The sequence below is a fragment of the Haliotis rufescens genome, unplaced genomic scaffold (genome assembly GCF_023055435.1).
Source record: "Haliotis rufescens isolate VD_foot unplaced genomic scaffold, xgHalRufe1.0.p SCAF_12, whole genome shotgun sequence".
In the NCBI taxonomy this organism is placed as follows: Eukaryota; Metazoa; Mollusca; class Gastropoda; order Lepetellida; family Haliotidae; genus Haliotis; species Haliotis rufescens.
This window is the reverse complement of record NW_025963802.1, coordinates 9,657,471-9,680,072: the sequence shown is the minus strand read 5'-3', so window position 1 is coordinate 9,680,072 and position 22,602 is coordinate 9,657,471. Positions and strand designations below refer to the sequence as shown.

The 22,602-nt window shown below is 41.1% G+C and overlaps 1 protein-coding gene across 3 annotated transcripts; it reads right to left on the bottom strand.

The window, feature by feature from the left end:
* Positions 1–124: 124 nt before the first annotated feature.
* On the bottom strand, positions 125–22,602 carry LOC124143927 (methyltransferase-like protein 27). 3 transcript variants are annotated; one of them, XM_046513086.2, is made up of 5 exons: positions 3,302–3,588; positions 2,880–3,008; positions 2,239–2,374; positions 1,361–1,453; positions 125–788 (listed from the first exon to the last, which is right to left on the bottom strand). In XM_046513086.2, exons 1-5 carry the CDS (start codon positions 3,440–3,442, stop codon positions 604–606), a joined length of 684 nt encoding a protein of 227 aa, XP_046369042.2. In that variant the 5' UTR covers positions 3,443–3,588; the 3' UTR covers positions 125–603. The 3 variants fall into 3 exon arrangements, with proteins under 3 accessions (XP_046369042.2, XP_048249305.1, XP_048249304.1); XM_048393348.1 differs by lacking the exons at positions 1,361–1,453; positions 2,239–2,374; positions 2,880–3,008; positions 3,302–3,588 and adding exons at positions 20,312–20,404; positions 21,385–21,520; positions 21,948–22,076; positions 22,363–22,602 and having other exon boundaries at positions 152–788; XM_048393347.1 differs by lacking the exons at positions 125–788; positions 1,361–1,453; positions 2,239–2,374; positions 2,880–3,008; positions 3,302–3,588 and adding exons at positions 19,128–19,614; positions 20,312–20,404; positions 21,385–21,520; positions 21,948–22,076; positions 22,363–22,602.

Here is a 22,602-nt window from a genome sequence, read left to right as displayed (position 1 = left end):
TTTGCCCCACGGAACATGTCTCCAGTGACGCATACTAGTTCACATAAGTGACATTCCAGATTTTGCCGATTTACCTAACGGCGATCATCAGCGTTACATTGTGACTCGTGAGATGATCTTTGTTTAAACGTATTTTATTCACGGAAGTGAAATGAATTGGGGACAAGTTCTTATAAGTTAGAAAACCCCTCTCCATGGACATATACACTCTACAATTACATACAAACATAAAAAACGAGGTTGCACGTGCTGTCTATTCTTGTAAATAGATCGACGTTCGGTCTCGTGGTGTATAAACCCACTCATCCCGCTTGATCATTTACCTCGCACCCCACATATGTAATAGGAGATATAAAAACATTCTTGCACATGGTGAATGAATTACTGTTTAGTAAATCCCCGTGTTTGTGTTAACAATATACACTGTATTGTTGAAACGAAAACTATCCTTGTACGAGATGAATGAATTACTGTTTATTTAATCCCCTTGTTTGTAAAATATTGTATTTTTGAAACGCTACGATTATATTCCTATAAGCCCTCGTCCATCTGTAACTGCGTGTCTTCCATGTTGTGGTGGGCGTGAAACGATTTTCCATGGAATCAAATAACTCTGTAGAGAAATACTATGCCAGACATAACTATGAAATAATTAGGAATAATAACTCGAGACACTTGTCTCCATTTCCCCTCCTTTTCTAGAGAGTCCATGAGTGGCTCCAGCCGATCTTTGTATTCATCCACGTCTCTCAGGAACACTTCACGCATTATTATGCATATAATTCCGCCTGGAAAACAAAAAAAGTTATTTGCAATTTACACGTGTCAGAGGGGTACACAATGTACGTGATCTAGACTACCAGTTGGCGGACTTTCATGTTGTCGAAGCCTCGAGGGCTGAGTGGGTTATATCGCTGACTTTGTGTGCTGGCGATTAGGTGCCTCACTCTAGCAGTGTGGGTTCGAATCCCGAATGGGATTCAATCCAAATAAGTACTTGGATCCGGACAGTTGCACAGTTAGCTACTGGAGCCACATAGTGAAACACTGTTAACAGAAAAACAGTGTTTTCACTTTGAATTAGAGAAACCCGAAAAAGTCATCACACACCTCAGACTAGGTCTTGTAAGGCAGACCGAGAGTTCGAAACAGTTGATGATACCTTATTACAGGAATACGATTATTGCGACCAAATTATAGAATCTATGCTGACATGCTATCTTCACCAATAAATCTAAAATCTCAATCTGACAAATACACAAGCCAAACTGGATCTATCAATACTCCTAATGTGTTCAGCTGCTTAACATGACCAGAACAAGAATACTTTAAGCAGTGACCAAGCACATCTAGTACTCACCTGGTTTTACGATCCGGATCATCTCAGGAATTCCGGAACACGGAATGTGTCCCTCCCCCATCCCCCCGCTGGAGACGGCACAGTCGTATGTATCTGCAATGTTTCAAGGCTGATTATTCAGATCCCATTGAACGTAAACACCAAACAGTAATCATAACCATTGTTTACCAGTGTCTGGTAATGTGAGGTCATGAAGCCTAATCACACTAAAATACAATAACACCAGGAGTCAATACAATCAAAAACATTCATCTCCAACCCTCCAAGACGTTTAAAAAGTAATAAAATGATAATAATTATGTTTAGCCTTTTAGACTGAAAAGATAACTCGACAACATTTTGGTATTCAAAACGTTTTCAATCCTTCCAAACATTGCCGATTTCAATATGCCACACGATGAAGTTCCCAATCTTGAAAGTGCACACACTGGTAATACAGGATACGTTGAACCAACTCATAAAACGCGTTTGAGACAAGTAGGCGGTGTACAGATGTTGGGCAACCATATTTGGTTTGTTAGAGGTAGAGAGGGTGCACGCATGTTGTGCAAGTGCAGGTCATGACGATGTTATTGACTACGCTCCCGCGGACACTGGTGTTGTTCATCAGAGTATTAAGAGGTCGGTGTGACAAGTCGATACCAGAAGACTTAGACGAGACCCTCACATATCCATCGTTCTATTTGTCGCGGGCCACCCGCTACCCACCATACATTGTCATATGGGGTTAGTTGTCAAGTCACAACTAAACCTTTCCTGGCTTAACAGTAATAGATTGTACGTGGTATTTTTGGCAATTTCCGACAAGGTTCGAAAACCTTCGGTACGAACATAGTCTATCAGATTTACATTGTCTATTCATATGTTGACTGGTTTACCATTGGGGATAGGCAGTTGGACCTCGCACAGATACTCGGTATAATAGTCCTCGTACAGGCCCTTCTCCTTCGCTCTCAGCAGCATCTTGCTGGAAGGTTCCAGTGCGTCAATGTGAACAAACCCATGGGTCTTCAGCTGCAACAAAGGCGAGACATATTATGTCCTATTCCACATCTTTGTCAGTGTGGCTACTAAGACAACCCTCAGAGGGTTATCCTGGAAGACCCGATATGCTAAGAGGGCCAGTGTGTCACTATTGCTGTGTAGAACTGTACATTCGGACAATACAATATGATTCAAAATACAAAAAGATAAGGCAAACGCATTTTCACTATGATCGCGCCCGGTCCTAAAAATGACACGTCCCTTGTTTCATTGACCTTGAGTATATGCTTCTTGATGAAGAGTTATTGTGTGAACAAACTTCACGTCACTCTTCACAGGACTGATCAATGTCTCCAAGCAAAAATTCCTCAGTGCTATAAAAGAAATATATTTGATATTTTATCCTTGATATGGCCCTGAGCACTGCATGATTTCAAAACCAAAGTGCAGCGTTGGTCAAATTCTGGCAAAACCTTAAATCGTTCCCCATTTACATTGGGCTGCTGAATTATTTACTCAGATCCAATGACCTTACATGTTCAGCTACGAAGCCAGTTCCTGCAGCGATGTCTATAATCTTCTTCTTCTCCCTGTCGTCTTCAAAATAATCAGCAACTACCTTGCCTGCTATCATGGGGCCCTTGTACCGCCCTGGACAAAGATCCTGAAATACATCATCTGCTTGATAGGATTCAATGAAAAGGCTCGGTAGCTCAACTGCTTTTACTGGAATGTTTCCAACAATAGATTTATTAGAAAAAAACGTAAAAAGAATATACAAATAGGCCAGAGGATGAAACAAAGCTTTATAGCAGGGTCAAGCAACATTTTCAGTGATCCATTCATATAACTTTCACGGCTATTTTGCATCTTCTTCCCAATGGAATTTGTTTCGGCGCATGATCGAGACTGACTATTCTCTGGCATTGGCGTTTTCTGTTCACACTATGTTCCTACCTTCTCATATTTCCTACTCCAGGTTGAATATTGTTCAACAGCCTGAGAAATTGTTATGCCCTTTCTGTGAACACAGTGCGCCTCCCTGATCGCCTCGAAGTCTTCTTCGTCCCAGACATGGGGAATGGTTTTCTCACTCATCACTGGCTACGCTCCTCTGCTGATAACATATGGTGATCCTCGCTCTTTATGCTCTGAACGTTCTGTAGTCAGGTAGAAGGTTTATCAAGTACAAAGTGGCTCTGGTTCTCGATCCTTGTTCTCAGCTGATCAGCTGCTGTTCTCACGTTGATCTCAACAAGTTATCTGCCTCCTCTGCTAATCAAATCTGTATTTAAGGGGTAGCAGGAGGTCAAATTCCGGTGTACTTCAGGGTTGTTCAGTACAAAGCCTATCCCGAGCAAAGATAGATATAGCTGCGGGTTACAATACGGGGCTCCAAGACACACTTCCACGAACCGGATTTTCCCTTGAAACATACATGGAGGAATATTTGGATAGTCTATATTTTGGCTAAAAAGAATCAGATTATTCATGGCTTTGGCTAACTTTGAAAAATAAAAAGAATTACATACTAGTTTCAAAACCAAAAGTCTGATGGTTCAAGCACCATTTTAAAGAAAATTCTTTGTACTTGAGTTTGAATCCTTGAGTTTGAATCATGTCACTACAGGTTTAGGAAAACACATTCTTACTGCATTAGAATCTTAAACCTACCTTCCTGACAAGTATATAACACAGATGGTAGTACCTCCAGTTTGTATCATGTCACTACAGGTTTAGGAAAACACATTCTCACTGCATTAGAATCTTAAACCCACCTTCCTGACAAGTATATAACACAGATGGTAGTTTCTCCAGTTTGTATTATGTCACTACAGGTTTAGGAAAACACATTCTCACTGCATTAGAATCTTAAACCTACCTTCCTGTCAAGTATATAACACAGATGGTAGTTTTTCCAGTTTGTATCATGTCACTACAGGTTTAGGAAAACACATTCTCACTGCATTAGAATCTTAAACCTACCTTCCTGACAAGTATAGAACACAGATAGTAGTACTTCCAGTTTGTATCATGTCACTACAGATTTAGGAAAACACATTCTCACTGCATTAGAATCTTAAACCAACCTTCCTGACAAGTATATAACACAGATGGTAGTTTCTCCAGTTTGTATCATGTCACTACAGGTTTAGGAAAACACATTCTCACTGCATTAGAATCTTAAACCTACCTTCCTGACAAGTATATAACACCTATAGTAGTACCTCCAGTTTGTATCATGTCACTACAGATTTAGGAAAACACATTCTCACTGCATTAGAATCTTAAACCTACCTTCCTGAAAAGTATATAACTCCTATAATATTACCTCCAGTTTGTATCATGTCACTACAGATTTAGGAAAACACATTCTTACTGCATTAGAATCTTAAACCCACCTTCCTGACAAGTATATAACACCTATAATAGTACCTCCAGTTTGTATCATGTCACTACAGGTTTAGGAAAACACACTCTCACTGCATTAGAATCTTAAACCCGCCTTCCTGATAGGTATATAACACCTATAATAGTACCTCAAGTTTGTATCATGTCACTACAGGTTTAGGAAAACACATTCTCACTGCATTAAAATATTAAACCTACCTTCCTGACAAGTATATAACACAGATGGTAGTACCTCCAGTTTGTATTATGTCACTACAGGTTTAGGAAAACACATTCTTACTGCATTAGAATCTTAAACCCACCTTCCTGACAAGTATATAACACCTATAATAGTACCTCCAGTTTGTATCATGTCACTACAGGTTTAGGAAAACACATTCTCACTGCATTAAAATATTAAACCTACCTTCCTGACAAGTATATAACACAGATGGTAGTACCTCCAGTTTGTATTATGTCACTACAGGTTTAGGAAAACACATTCTTACTGCATTAGAATCTTAAACCTACCTTCCTGACAAGCATATAACACAGATAGTAGTTCCTCCAGTTTGTGTCATGTCACTTTAGGTCCTAGATCCTTTCATAAGGAAGCAGTTAGTACATCCGGTTTGGATTACCTAACACATTCATCCTGCACTTAACTAGCATGGCCTCTGGTTCTAGCTCAGCTTCAATTAAGTAATTGATACTTTCAGGTTTTTTATTGTCACTTCCGGTTATATAACAATCAGGTTTTCTGCCTTAAAACCCAAACTACAGTTATCACTGTAACATAATTTACAACAAAGTGTTTGGTCTTGTTTCAAACATTATTTAATTCCCAATTGCCCCAGTTGGTAGACTGATATCGGTCCATAAATATTAAACCCTCTTTATTTCTAAACGTCAACGTGGGAAATAATCAGTCCCGATTATTTGCCGTAACCGATTACAGAATAATGATGAAGAGTATATGAATGGATCCATGTGATGACACAAACAGTGTTAACCTGTCCTGCATAATGCTGATGAGGAAGTAACTTCCTCTGAATGTCTATCATTTCTGGAACGACTTGACCAGGACTCTTGATGGTGAAGCCTTGATGAAAAAGCTAAGCTGAAAACAATATGTGTCTTTCTATGAAATCTTAATAATAATTACATGCTCTGAAGTGCTTAAGCAACTGGCTGGGAAATGCAGAGGACAATCGTGATGTGAAAACAAAAACCATTCCCCCTTGTCATATAGCAGAAATGTAAAGAGCAAACTTTAAGGCTCTAGTTCATGGTTAGGCTGATATCTGTGCAAAGTTTGCTTCAGAAATATTGAACAGTCTTTGGCTTATGTTCCGAGAAACATACCCTACCCTCATTTGAACCAGTCCAGTTTTTTAAATATTCCTAAATAACAAAAGACACCAGTTCGTGACTAGCCTGATGTCTGTGCAAAGTTGGGTCCAGAAATTCTGCACTGTATCTGATTTATGCACTGGAAGCAACGTGGCGGAAGGACTTAAGCATACGACTTTTGTCAAGCAAAACTTAAAATTCCATTATTGAATGCCCCAAAAATGAAGACGCAACATATGTTTATACATAATGACACCATTCAATGTTTTCTATGCAGAACCTTTGAAGAAACGATTTATAAAGTATTTTTATAAGAAATCAGAAGCAGATTCCCCACAGGTCCGCAACCAAAGGAAATATTTGGAAACAGTTAACACGATTGGATGTTACCGAGTTAGGAGATAACTCCTTCTTAGAAAGTCTGGCAATATTTCAAGTGGAAGGTTCAGAGGAAAAGTGTTTGAAGACATAAATGCACTCACAAAATGCAACAAGAAACAAGAGTGAGTGCGTGCGTGCGTGCGTGCATGAGTGAGTGAGTGAGTGAGTGAGTAACGACGCTTTTGACAATATTCCAGTTTATCATGGCGTGTCGGCTTGATGTGGGAGGAAAGCCCGAAGCTTTGTAGGTATCTGACGTTTACCACTTTGGTGAAATCCACGATCACGGGTGTGGTGCTGACAAACCTAGCAACATAATCAGGGCGAACCGGGATTCGAACCCACAATCATAGGTTTCTGGCGTGCCAAGGGACGCAACTCTTCACTCTGCGCCATAGACGACTAAGAAAAAAAAAGTGCAACATATGGCATCAAAACTCCTTGCAAATTTTCAATATTGAACACGAATTAAGTTTGTATGGCAAAATTTATGAGAGAGAAGAAAGAAATAAAATCTAATATATCCGCAAAGAAAAAACAGATATCAGAAAAAGGACAACACAGTCTGATTTATTAAGTATCGCGATAATTAAATCCTAGAAAGTTTTTGAAACTAAAACAATACGACGATTACAATAGGGCTTCCAGCCATTCTGGTTTGTAGCCCTAATAAAATATACAAATTGACATTGTCTATCTCCCGCTTGGACAAACAACCATTCGAATAACCACGTGTAGTGACTATTAAACGAGGTCATGCACAACATGATTTAACATGGTTTATATGCTTGTATGTTTTTGCATTTATGAAATAAACAACGACGATCGTACAATAAAACACCGCGCATCTCGTGGTTTATTCACCTTGCAGTGTTTTATTGTACGATAAACGATCACGGGTCGTTTATTTCATATATGCGTTCCCCCATTTCTTGCCCTATAAAAATCCACCCAAATCGGATAACATTCATTCTTTATTGAATTGCTACCATATGCCAAGATTGACAAGAAATCAGACACACCAAGCCCTTGGACGATTGTAAGCTAGACAAACCGCCCGGCAAGTAGCCAATGCATTTCATGTCCACGTAAGGACCATATACAGGTTCCAGCAACGGTACCAGACCACCAACACTACAGATGACCGACCACGTAGTGGAAGACCAAGGGTCGCCACCCGACGTCAGGATCGTCAGATTGTGCGACAGCATCTTCACGATCGCTTTGTTACTTCTGCGGAAACTGCTCGACAGGCCATGGGGACACACCAGCGACACAATAGTGCGGACACCGTGCGTCGACGATTGACGAGCAGACACCTCTCTGTCACAGGCCACACCGAGGACCCATTCTGACACCACGTCATCGCCGGGACCGTCTTCCGTGGGCAACACAGCACCAGCATTGGCGCCACCAGCAGTGGAGAAGAGCCTCTTCTCAGCCGAGAGCCGTTACTGTATCTCAACAGCAGATGGCAGAGAGAGAGAGTCTGGCGACGCCGTGGGGAACGTTATTCGGATGCGTGTGTTGTTGAGAGAGACTCGTGGGGTGGTCCGAGCATCATGGTGTGGGGTGGAATTGGTCTTGCACAGAGGGTCGGCCCTGTTGTCTTCCAGAACATCGGTCCTGGTGGAGGCAATGGTGTCACAGCAGCTCGATACATTGATCAAATCTTGAGACCACACGCCATACCTCATTTGGTACGTCGCCGCAATCACGAGCTTCAACATGATAACGCCCGTGCCCACACTGCGAGAGCAACGAGAGACTTCCTTCAGCAGAATGGCATCAGAACCATGCAGTGGCGTGCCCTCACTCCCGATTTAAATCTCATTGAGCATCTTTTGGACGAGATTCAAAGACGGCTAAATGACGTCCGACCAAGGCCGACAACTGCAGCTGAACTGCGTCAGGTGCTTTCCCACGGCCTCCATCAACCGCCTCATCCATTCCATGTATCGACGCTGCACGGCAGTCATTAATGCACATGGCGGACACACGAGATGCTTGTGATACCATTTTCGCCGAGACTAGTGTTGTGTTTCACTTTAAGAACATTTGACACTTTAATTTCAACCTTGATGATCAGTTTTGCCAAGTTTTATCTTTTTAATATGTCTCAAAGTATGTTTACAGTGTTTGGAGAAATAAGGTTTCTCATCTATCTATCCATGGTGACGTTTCCTTTGCGGTTCAGTATATATGAAGGCTGTTTTACTGGTCTCTTTTATTTCTTGTCAGGTATGTAAATCCGTGGAAGGGAATTGGCTATGTGGCCATTATTTAACAATATCATTAACACTACGTAACCTTTGTGGCCATACCCCCACTATATCAACAAGACGATAAGGGTGCTTTCTAAATGACTGCAGTAGTGACTCTATTGAAAATCGTATTCAAACCACTTGAACAAAATCTGTTTCAGCTTCATTCGTCCAGTAGTTTCTGAGAAGATGCAATGTACAGTACCCAGATCATACGACGAAACACCCTAAGAGTAGTAAAGTTGCAAATGTCAAATCAATATATAAAATAAACCCCACCCCAACCCCCCAACCCCAGATCGGAGCATGTGGAGCCCTATTACTAACGTACCAAAGTCCATTTCATTTTGAATCCATATTGATAATCGGATTCAAACCTCTTGAAAAGATTCAAGTGTCATCATTAGTAGGAACATGCAGATGAAGATTCATATTGATTGGTCCAGTGGTCTCTGAGAAGAACATGCCAGCGGATGATATTAAAAAAGACGAACATGTTGATGAACGATCTATAGAGACGTACAAGTTATTGCATGAACATGAGTGACTGAGTGAGTTTATGCTTTACGTCACATCGGCAATATTTCAGCCATATCGTGAGTGTTGCATGAACAGTTCTGTTGTTTGCATTGAGATACCAAACAGCGCTAAAGTGAAAATTTTGTGATATCTACTGATAATATTAAATATCATTATTGCAGCATTATCACAAAATATGAAATTCCGAAATACTTATTCTAGATATTGTATACCAATTTCTTTCTTTTCACAAACAGCACATACTATATATATAACAAACAAGATAGATAAAAGTATGACACATCTAGACGATAACATAGAATACATAGTACATGTATGTGTCACGTACTTTATATACAACAAACAAGATAGAAATAGTAAAACACATCTAGACGATAAGATAGAATACATAGTACATGTATGTGAGAGAGAGAGAGAGAGAGAGAGGGGGGGGGGGGGGGGGGGGAGGGAGTCTCATAAGTCTCATATTATCATTATAGATTCACTCAAAATGTAAAAGTACAGTCAATATCATGAGTATTCACTTAAATGTGTCGGCAGTGTTCCTTTAAATGCCTTCCACTCGAATAATCTATGATGATAACTCGCGTCAACTCACGACAACTCACGTCCGATACCCACACCTATCAAATATGTTCAATTCACATACTAGTTTGGATAAAAAGCAAAGAATAGATTAATAACTATGGTCAGTTCCAACTTTTTGTATCTTTAGTTGAGTATGAATACTGCTGACATCAAGAAAGAAAATCAAGAATCTGTCAAACTGTAGACAGTCGTAAGCTCTGGTGAGTAATCACTTTTAATTACATTATCATATTTGAAACTTAAAAAGTAAAACTTTTTTCTGATAATATAATGTATATGATTGTGAACATATTTTAAATTTCATGTTCAATTTATTACAACTTAGAGTAGTGTCAATATGTCACTTTTGAAGTAAAAAAGACCACAGGATAACGTAAGCAATACATTCATATAATCTGGTATCTTTCAAAGAACACGGACAACGAAAGAACCAATGATAGGTACGATATCGCTATCAAGACTATTGGTTTCTATTAAGTGAGTGAGTTGGGTTTAACGCCGCTTTTAACATTATTACAGTCATAGCACGGCGTATAACAGCGTAATCTGAGAGGAAAGCCCGAAGTGATGCAGGTCTCAGACGTTTACCACTTCGGTGAAACCCACGATCACGGGTATGGTGCTGACAAACCTGGAAACATAAATAGGGCGAACCGGGATTCGAACCAACAATCTTAGTTATTTGGCGTGCCCAAGTGACGCAACTCTGCACAGAGAATCGCGACGCCTTAGACGAGTTGGCCACCCGCGCCCCCTGTTTCTATTACGATACACTTTATATACAGTCACACCTTTGTGTCGAAATTGAAGGGACGTTAATACTTCGAAGTACCCAAGGTTCGACACAATAAGAAAAATACATGAATAAAGAAGGAATACGCAGGAATCAAGCTTTCACTTCGATACAACCGTTAATTCGACACATCAAAGTTCGACACAACGGTGTTTGAATGTATGTAAGATATATCATATGTACATACACACTGCATGTTACCAGATTATTAAATTCATTTTTACAAATTACATTTTATAATACTAATAATAGATATGTTTAGTGATATTATTCATATACTCAGGGGTAAAAGGAAGTTTACAAATATAAACACCATTATTTTCACACAATGTTCTATGTCTAGCATTAATAATTACATCAACATTTTTTCGTCATATAAAACATTATTAAATTTTGCTTGACAAAATCAATCTTAACTATGTCCGAAAAATGTTTACAAAACCAGTTTGCACATGAGTTTTGTCACAAAACCTTTGGATCTAAACGATCACTGGTTAGACATAAAAAAAAGTTTGGTCGATTTACAATCTGATGATTATAGGGGGTGGAGAGGGTGGAGAATGATCCTGAAAGGGGAGTGATTTGATCCTAGGATAATTTCACTCTGGAGTATGTCAGTCCCAGGACAGAATCACTGAAGCGGGAAATTTAAAAGGTGTGATTTAATCCAGCAACACCGGCTCTGTCCTTCACCCCGTCAGTCTTCACATGACCCTCACAGTCCCTATCTCATTAAAATCAGATCGCTACCGCTAAACAAAGACCTGAGGACATCCCATTGCGGGCCATGTCAGTACGACCTTTCATCTGAACAATCAGAGCATCGATCGCTTATCAGATGATGAAAGTGACAGCTGGAATGTGATTTTTGATCGTGCATCCTCGAAAATAACACACAGGGTATTCCGAACGACATTTATGGGCTCTATGACTGTATTCATACAATCTAGATCATCTATTAGCCATTCCAGAATGTTCTTTTGTTCAGTTTTTAATTTTTTAATCGAGTATATATCAAAATATGTTTCGAAGCCTAGTCGCCAGTTTGAAACTCGTGCCGTAAAGCTCTATTAAGCTGCCTTCTGATTGGCTAATGTCGGCTTCTTGTCAGTCATTCCACTGGTCGGTCAAAGTTCGCGAAAGGTCAATCTAACGTGACCCGCAATGGGATGTCCTCAGATCTTTGTTTAGCGGTAGCGAGAACTGTGATCTGATTTTAATGAGATTGCTCACAATCCGGTAGTTGGTTGTACACACAGCTCAGGCTTCTGTGGGCCTTCCTGTTGAATACAAACTGTCCACACGTAGATCAGTAGATGACTGGTTTTTTATCTACACTAAACGAGGCACCAGAAAGTGAAGACAGGTACATATGCCCTCATCATACACCATACCTGCAGATTTTCTGTGGGTCACTGAACTCTCATGTTTTCGATCATGGGAACCTGCAGGTGAGATATGGCTGTCGCGCACCTGCGGAATCTCTTGTGGTGATAGGGGCGGTCGGATAGCCTAGTGGTTAAAGCGTTCGCTCGTCACGCCGATGACCCGGGTTCGATTCCCGACATGGGTACAATGTGTGAAGCCCATTTCTTGTGTCCCCCGCCGTGATATTGCTGGAATATTGCTAAAAGTGGCGTAAAACCATACTCACTCACTCACTTGTGGTGATAGCGGTTGTAGTGGGAACCAAATATTTGACCTGTTAGAATGTAGGGACATGTCATTAGTGTATGGATTCAAGCAATGAGTTCAACAGCATGATAACTTTCAGAGACGGACCGCTGGATACTCTAGGGGCCTGGGATATTTTTGAAAAAAAATTTTGTGGAAGAAAATAAAATGGCCAAAAAATCGTTTGTTCCACGGTTTCACTGAAAGACAAATGCACATTCATTGTTACCTGGGTATGCTAGATGTCTTGTAAAATGTTTGGTGAATTATAGATAAATTTAAATTGATCAGCACCTTCTTTCACAGAAATTGTTTTCATGTTTTGAAGGGGTGAAAAAAGTCCTGCCTTTAAGCAAAAGCCCCACCCCCCCTATCCCCACCCCTTAGTCTCGAATAAACAATACAACCCGTGATGAGCCATGTCCAGTTACAAACGGATCCGTGGTTCAACTTTTCCTGTCAGCTTATTTATGTTTGATTACAAAGCCTAACGTAACCCTTTCCATAATCATGTGTTTATGAATCACTATGAAATAACGCTGATATCAGGTGTTCACGAATCTGTGAGCTTATCCAGTCCCGTCGGTGGCACCCGTCACAAATACATGCAAAGGCAAGTCAATTGTTCACATGGGATCTTTCAACGCATATGTTTGCGAAAAAGATTGAAGAAAAAATTGAGTTCAAATTTCTTAAGACGGTAATAAAACAATCAAATACAATTACAAGTCGAGGAGTGATTCCAACCCTATTAATAAAGTCAAGTCCAGCGAGCAGGCGTATCCTACTAGCGGCTGTACATACAGGTGCAGTTTGAATACCAGACTGACCAACAGTATAGATGTTAACAAAAGGGACAGCAATGGACAGAAATATAGACAATGGCGTTACTCGGAACATATGACTTATGGATGTTGTTGGTTGGTTGGTTTGTTGTTTAACGCTGCACTCAGCAATATTCCAGCTATATGACGGCGGTCTGTAAATAATCAAGTCTGGACCAGACAATCCAGTGATTAATATCATAAGCATCGATCCACGCAATTGGGATCGATGACATGCATCAACCAAGTCAGCGAGCCTGACCACCCGATCCCGTTTGTCGCCTTTTACGACAAGCATAGTCACCTTTTACGGCAAGCATGGGTTGCTGAAGACCTCTATTCTACCCCGGAATCTTCACGGGTCACTTATGGATGTGATTACAGACACGGCCCAGGGGATAATGGATTAAGGCTCTAAATGCCGTCATACATGTATGAACCGCTGTGTTAGACAGTGGCCCAACTGACCGCTATAACGCATGCATTACATCACGTGAAATAGTCTAGGTTTCCCAAACGATATAACTCAACACTGCACAAACGGGAAGTAGTCAAGAAGTTATAATTCTAAAAGGAAATAGTTTGACCTTAACCTTAAGAATCTTGTTATTAAGTCACTCTGTGACACGTCCATGAGCGATGAAGACGGCGTCTGTAACATCCTATTCACAGAAACAACTAGACCAATGAAGCTAAAACATGGTATCCTGGTTCCGTGTTGTCACCTGCAGTTGATGAAGAGGTTCGAATCCCAGTTTCTATATGGCCACCATGCTCAACCATAATGAAAACAATTTTTGGCCTTAACTCGGACATTTGTATTTTAAAATATAATAGTTTGGGACATATGTAACTTTCTTTCTTTATATGTCTTTTCATTTGACCTTCTCTAAAGATGCATATTCGGCTCTGTAAACATCCTCTTCTTCCTATAAAGCTCATATTTGGCATAGGGGCACGCTTGGCCCAGTCGTCTTAGGCGTCGCGGTGGTAAACATCTGAGACCTGCATCACTTCGGGCTTTCCTCCCACATTAAGCTGACACGCCGTGATATAGCTTGAATAATGTTAAAAGCGGCGTTAAACCCAACTCACTCACTCACTCATATTTGGCATGAAAGTAAGGATAACATCATAGCTTGTTCAAATCGTTGTGATTTTATTAGTAGTATTTCACAAAATGCCCAACAGTCACCATAATTGGGAACATGTTTTTTTTAGGATAACAAAGGCTACATAAGCTCAAACAATGAGTGAATAAGCATGGCTATAAGCAGATCCAAGCAGATCCTGGTTTCCAGGACAACCAATCACTTAGAAGGCTGGCACTCCAAGCTGAAGAAATCTGGCCCAAGTCATCCAAACATTTTTTTTAATTTATTGACATTATAGGAAATATCTCCAAATTGACGACAACGTCCTGATAGAGAAGGACAACTTGTTGACTGGCAGACTGACACCAATTGAATATTCTGACGCTGTGGCTGAATATGCTGGATTGTGAACTGAATATTTCCGCTGTAAAGTGATTTTGAAAGGTATATTTATTTATGCAATACGTAATCTATCAATATGAAATTTTATGAAATATATGCTTCTGTAAAGTGAATGTACTGTTGAAATGTATATGAAATTTTATGAATCTGACCGATAGTAATTTTCTCTACATAGACATGCAACAGACTATAGGTAATCCCCCTATTGTAACCCACTTAACCACGGCTGACTACACCTGTACCCTATAACAATATGTGAGGGCACAGTGAGGTGTTCCCTCATCATGATCAGCATTTAACTTCGGCTGAACCAGGCGATGTTGCAAAAATACATTTACAACCTACTCAGAATAGAAAATCTGTTTCTATTGAGCAGGATGTGCTGAAGGTCAACATAGACGTTTATTGCCAAGTTGATTTTGTATCAAATAAACACAACAAATAGTTTGCGTTTATATAGAAATGAAAAATCAAATTATGGTTTTTAAAAATGTAATGGTTTCATAATACATCTAAGTCCAGAAATAATTGGCATTATACCACAAGAAACTTTCGGGGATTTATTGTCAAGTTTAATGAATATTGCTCAATTGTCAATGCATAATAGGTTCCAAAAGACTGCGCAGGCGCATCTGTTCTAAAACCATTGCTGAAGATGTGGTGCCAAACATGGCAGATCCTCCCCTGGTACCGCAAGCAAACCAGAGCACATGACATTACATTACAGATACGTCCGACAGTACAAAACCCCTTATCTTTGACTACATGGATAATTTGACGCCGCTTTGAACAGTATTTCAGATATATCATCATGGCATCAGTTTAATGTTGGAGCGAAGCAGGTTTTAGACGTTTACCACTTCGGTGAAACCCACAGGTACAGACATGGTGCTGACAAACCTAGAAACATAATCGGGACAAACCGGGATCGAACCCACTATCATAGGTTTCTGGTGTGCCGAAGGGAACAACTCTTGTGAAGAACATTAAATTATGCAGTTACAGTGATTATGTTGTTACAGTAGTAGTAAAAGTTGAAAGAAAATTACCAAAAGAAAACGTCACACAGTGTTTAGTCTATTGGTGTAGTGGTTTTATGAGTCTTGTTTCCGCGTGTTTGGGCCCTAGATCCACGACCCTGTGACACAGTCCATAACCTGACAACTGAACCTGCAACGCAGCTCATCCAGACATCCTCTACCTATTGATGGGCGGTGGGATAGCCCAGAGGTTAATGCGTTTGCCCGTCACGGCGAAGACCAGGGATACTGCTAGAATATTGCTAAAAGCGGCGTACAAACATACTCACTCACTCTGCCTCTTGCTGGTTTTGATGTTGATGTCGACGAAAGAGGTACATACCATCAGTTCAAAACAATGCGTTCTCTATTAAAGCACAACTTGATATAAAGCCAGCATGATGAATATGTGGAGTGTGAGTGAGCGTATTATTTCCCCCCGCAGTCTGTCCTACGTTTTAACCACACGCATATCACACCGGCCTGAAGAATTGAAGAACACCTCACCTCACCTCACCTCACCTCACCTCACCTCACCTCACCTCACCTCACCTCAGAAGTGAATCATAAACTTTAAGTCAAGCGAACAATTGGCCGAGGTTCTATCCATGTTATCGGGGTGCGATGACACACTGATGCAGCCAGGCTGAAGCTGATATTCCTTCCCTATTCCTTCCCTATGGCAACGTCCTCACTTGGTAATCTTAACCGCATTAAACTGTGGCTTCTTTGTCTTCGACAGTAAACTGACGTTTTATATTTTATTTATTATTCCATTATAACAGTGCAAATTGTCTTACTAATCACAATATCATCTGTGACCCATGCACCTCATTTTAACCACTATTCTGCCTTTTATACCTACAGGAGTCTGTTTCTTCAGATATTCTCTGGCAATTTATTAGTAAGTCAGATTATTCCATTCCCAGTGGGTTTTGTCTCAATAGATACCGGGGCGGTCGGGTAGCCTAGTGGTTAAAGCGTTCGCTCGTCACGCCAAAGAACCGGGTTCGATTCCCGAGATGGGTACAATGTGTGAAGCCCATTTCTGGTGTCCCCCACCGTGATATTGCTGGAATATTGCTAAAAACGGCGTAAAATCATACTCACTCACTCACTCACTCGCTCACTCGCTTACTCACTCACTCACTCACTCTTCGTTCTCAAACCCAAACTTATTTTGTTCTTTTAAATCAGAATGGCACAAGCGTCCCTAAAATCCCTAATCAGCAACTTCAAAAGTGAGTGTTGGAAAATTATTAAACTCAGTATTCGATCAAGCACTTTCGTCACATTCGTACGCTAAAAGTATTTAATTCCTTTTACAACATTTTAGCGTTATAGGTACAATATATTTTATATATTTCTGTTCATTAATCAGATGACAATTCATATATAACCAAACTATCTTTGGTTGGTTTTAATCTCTTGGAATTGTTTTATCTATCTTGGACCTTGGATTTGATAGAGAGCCTCAGCTTCCGACACAGACCATTGATAACGCGAGCTGTCTTGTCACCGTGGCCTGGTAGTGTATTACCGGTGAGCATGGCCTTCGGCGTGTTTTCACTCTGAGTAAGTGAGTTTGATTTTACGCCGCTTTTAGCAATATTCCAGCAATATCACGGCGGGGGACACCATAAATGGGCTTCACACATTGTACCCATGTCGGGAATCGAACCCGGGTCTTCGGCGTGACGAGCGAACGCTTTAACCACTAGGCTACCCGACCGCCCCTTTTCACTCTGAAGAATTGCCTTGGTCATAACTGTTGGTATAAATACGGACCGCATCCTTGGTCTAGCGGATAGAGCGTCTGCCCAGAGTGCGAAAGGTAGTTGGTTCGATCCCTGGCTGCGTCTGACTTAAAGACGTTAAAACATGGTACTTGTTGTAACCCTGCTTGACGCTAGACATTGAGGGGATAAAACAAGGACTGGTGGGTACCCCAGACGTGATCAGTCTCTGTGACTGGCAGACTCTGTGCTATCCTAACCAGACTGCGTGGGACGTTACTCATGCTATCAACCATTGGTTTGGCAGGTCCAAACGTGATTGTTCACACATCGATTGTTCATGATATCTTCAGCTTTATACTGTATTCCTTTAACGGAACATGTCTACAGTAGCATATACTAGATTTGCCCCCTGGAACATGTCTCCAGTAACGCATACTGGATTTGCCCCCTGGAACATGTCTCCAGTAACGCATCCTGGATTTGCCCCCTGGAATATTTCTCCAGTAACGCATACTGGATTTGCCCCCTGGAACATGTCTCCAGTAACGCATACTGGATTTGCCCCCTGGAACATGTCTCCAGTAACGCATACTGGATTTGCCCCCTGGAACATGTCTCCAGTAACGCATCCTGGATTTGCCCCTTGATCGGTTAATATCTCCAGTAACGCATCCTGGATTTGCCCCTTGATCGGTTAATATCTCCAGTAACGCATACTGGCTTTGCCCCTTGGAGGGAACATATCTCCAGTAACGCATACTGGTTTTGCCCCTTGACGGATTATGTCTCTAGTAACGCATCCTGGATCGGTTGGTCAACATAAGTGATATTCCTGATTGTGTCTATGTATCTAACGGCATTCATCGGCGTTACATTTGTGATTGGTTTGGTTGGTTTGTTGTTTAACGCCGCACTCAGCAATATTCCAACTATATGAGAGCGGTCTGTAAATAATCGAGTCTGGACCAGACAATCCAGTGATTAATATCATGAGCATCGATCCACGCAATTGGGATCGATCACCCTATCACCACCCGATAACGTTAGTGGCCTCTTATGACAAGCATAAAGTCGCCTGTTACGGCAAGCATGGGTTGCTGAAGGTCTATTTTACCCCGGATCTTCACGCGCTCCGTTACATTTGTGACCAGTGAGATGTTCTTAATTCAAACGAATTTTATTCACGGAAGTGAAATGAATTGGGGACAAGTATCTTAGAAGTTAGAAAACCCCTCTCCATGGACATATACACCACACAGTTACATACAGACATAAAATAAAAACAACATACAAAAAATCTGTGACTAAAAAAGGATTGTGGATATTGGAAGGAAGCCATGTAGATCGAAGTTGCTCGTGCTGTTACGAGCCGTCTATTCTTTTCAATCTCTCAACCTTCGGTCTCTTGGTGTAGAAGCCCACTCACCATGCCACACATGTAAGTCACAACACTAGGGACCGCCTCCGTGGTCTAGTGGTAGAGCGTCAGCCCGGAGAGCGGAAGGTCCGGCGTTCGATGCCCGGCCGCGTCATACCAAAAGACGTTAAACGATGGTACTTATTGTTACCCTGTCTGGCGCTCGGCATTAAGGGGCTAAAACAAGGACTGGTCGGCTCGGAATCAGTATACGGTGTCTGAGTGGGGTACCCATGTTAAACTGCGACATGGTATCTCAGTGTGCTAGCACTATTAATCGGCATCAGTCCGGACTAGTACAAGCAGCCACACACACACACACACACACACACACACACACGTGCATGCACGTCGCTATATATAAGTGAAATAATCTTGGACGCGACGTTAAACCCCATTTCAACTCACCTCACAACACTAGGACATATGAACAAAACAATCCTTGCACATGGTGAATGAAATAAAGGTTATCAAATTGTTATCATTGTTTGTGTTTACAATTTCAGATTATATTGAAACTCTACAACATTTTTTCTTTCAACCCTACACCATCTGTAACTGCGTGTCTTCCACATTGTGGTGGACGTGAAACGATTTTCCATGGAATCAAATAACTCTGTAGAGAAATACTACGCCAGACATATCTATGAAATAATTGGTAATAACAACTCGCGACACTTGTCTCCATTTCCCCTCCTTTTCTAGAGAGTCCATGAGTGGCTCCAGCCGATCTTTGTATTCATCCACGTCTCTCAGGAACACTTCACGCATTACTATGCATATAATTCCGCCTGGAAAACAAAATGTTCCTTGCAATTTACACGTGTCAGAGGGGTACACAAAGTACGTGATCTAGACTCCCAGTTGTCGAACTTTCATGTTGTGGAAGCCTCGAGGGCTGAGTGGGTTAGATCGCTGACTTTGTGTGCTGGCGATTAGGTGCCTCATTCTGGCAGTTTGAGTTCGAATCCCGAATGGGATTCAACCCAAATAAGTACTAGATTCTGTATTTACTAAAAGAGTGTTATCCCAAATGTAACATTTGTTACATTTGACCACTCTCTTGCAATAAAGGTTATATGTCCCTTAATCACAGACTTATTCGCAAATAAAGAAGCTTTTGAAATATCTTCACATGGAGGAACCACATTGATTATCTCATCCAAATAAATAAAAGAGTTCAATATGAAAAAAGACGTGAACCAACAACGAACAGTGTCTAGAATGTTTTGGTGGCCTTAACCTCCGGAAACACTCAACTAAACCTTCACAGGTTATTAACTAGATCAAAATTCAACGGAAATTCAAAAAGACAATATTAGATTAGGTCTAAAAAGGCAGAACGAGAGATGCAACAGTTGATAATATCTTATCACTGGAATAAGAAGACTACACCCAAAGTACAGAATATAACGTGTGGCTGCTAAACATGACCTGACCAAGAATAGTTTAAACAGAGACCAAGCACATCATCTGGTACTTAATTACCTGGTTTAACGATCCGGATCAACTCAGGAATTCCGGAACACGGAATGTGTCCTTCCCCCATCCCCCCGCTGGTGACGGCACAGTCGTATGTATCTGCAATGTTTGAAGGCTGATTATTCAGATCCCATTGAACGTAAACACCAAATAGTAATCATAACCATTGTTTACCAGTGTCTGGTAATGTGAGGTCATGAAGCCTAATCACACTAAAATACAACAATAACATCAGAAATCTATAGATAGAAAGCCTTCTTCTATAAATTAAGACTTTTTAAAAGCGATATAATGAAAATAATTATGTTTAGTTTTTAAGACTGAAACGAGAACTCGACAACATATTGCTATCCAAAACGTTTTCAATCCTTGTTGACAAATTGCCGATTGCAAAATGCCACGTAATGAAGTTCCAAATCTTGAAAGTGCATTAAACATACTGGTCATCCAGAATAAATTGAACCAACTCATAAAACGTGTTGGAGACAAGTCGCCGGAGCATAGAAGCTGGGCCAACACTTTTAGTGTGTTACAGTGAGTGAGTGAGTATGGTTTTAGGACGCTTTTAGCAATATTCCAGCAATATCACGGCGGGGGACACCAGAAATTGGTTTCACACATTGTACCCATGTCGGGAATCGAACCCGGTTCTTCGGCGTGACGAGCGAACGCTTTAACCACTAGGCTACCCCACCGCCCCTAGTGTGTTACAGGTAGAGAGGGTGTACGCATGTTGTGAACGTGCAGGCAATGACGATGAAATTGACTACACTCATCGTGGACATAGGTGTTTCTCATAAGACTATTAAGAGGTCGCAGTGATTAGTCGATACCAGAATTCTGAGCCGTGGCCCGCACATATCCACCCACTACCCCTTTCTTTACAATGGTAAGCGCCAGTGGGCGGACCTCATGTATAGTCATAGGGGATTAACTGCAGGTCACAACTCTATTTATCAGGCTTAACAGTAATATTTTGCACATGGTATTTCCGGCAATTTCCGACAAGGTTCGATCATCTTTGGTACGAACATAGTCTATCAGATTTACATTGTCTATTCATATGTTGACTGGTTTACCATTGGGGATAGGCAGTGGGACCTCGCACAGATACTCAGTATAATAGTCCTCGTACAGGCCCTTCTCCTTCGCTCTCAGCAGCATCTTGCTGGAAGGTTCCAGTGCGTCAATGTGAACAAACCCATGGGTCCTCAGCTGCAACAAAGGCGAGGTATATTATGTCCTATTCCATACCTTTGTCGGTGTGGCTACTAAGACAACCCTCAGAGGCTTACCCTGGAAGACGTTGCCATGCTAAGAGGGCCAGTGTGTCACTATTGCTGTATCACACTGTACATTGGCATGTGAAAATGGCCAACGTTTTTTACGATCACATTCACTCTGATCGCGCACGGCCCTAAGAATGACATATACCATGTTTCATTTATCTTGAGTATATGCTTCATGATGATGAGTAATTGTGTGAACAAACTTTTCAGGCTATGACTATGACTATGACTCTCCACAGGACTGATCAATGTCTAAAAACAGAAATTCCTCAGGGCCATAAAAGAAATATGTTTGATATTTAATCTTTGAAATGGCCCTGAGCACTACATAATTTTAAAACCAAAGACCTTACATGTTCAGCTACGAAGCCAGTTCCTGCAGCGATGTCAATAATCTTCTTCTTCTCCCTGTCGTCTTCAAAATAATCAGCAACTACCTTGCCTGCTATCATGGGGCCCTTGTACCGCCCTGGACAAAGATCCTGAAATACATCTGCTTGATAGAATTCAATGAAAAGGCTCGGTAGCTCAGCTGATTTTGTTTTCTGGAATGTTTACAACAATTGTTTTGGGGGGTTTTCAATAGTAAAAACATACAAATGAATACACAAATAGGTCAGAGGATAAAACAAAGCTGGGTCAAACAAGATTTTCAGTGATCCATTCATATAACTTTCAGGGCTGTTTTGCCTCTTTCCCCGAATGGAATTTATTTCGGCGGATAACCGAGCCGAGACTGACTATTCTCTGGCGTTGACATTTTCCTACCTTCTCATATTTCCTACTCCAGGTTGAATATTGTTCAACAGCCTGAGAAATTGTTATGCCCTTTCTGTGAACACAGTGCGCCTCCCTGATCGCCTCGAAGTCTTCTTCGTGCCAGACATGGGAAACGGTTTTCAAACTCATCACTAGCTACGCTCGCTCTTTATGTAAAGATATGAACCACTCGTTTAATGACCCACTGGTTCTCCCGTTGCTCTCCGAAGTTATCCGCCGTCCCTGCTA

Excerpts from the sequence above, each read along its gene's own strand:
- LOC124143927 (XM_048393348.1), bottom strand. The coding sequence starts at position 22,503 with ATGAGTTTGAAAACCGTTTCCCATGTCTGGCACGAAGAAGACTTCGAG. Across the intron at positions 22,077-22,362 it reads GGAGTAGGAAATATGAGAAG|GATCTTTGTCCAGGGCGGTA; the intron begins GTAGGAAAATGT and ends GATGTATTTCAG. Across the intron at positions 789-20,311 it reads GATCCGGATCGTTAAACCAG|GCGGAATTATATGCATAATA; the intron begins GTAATTAAGTAC and ends TTTGTTTTCCAG.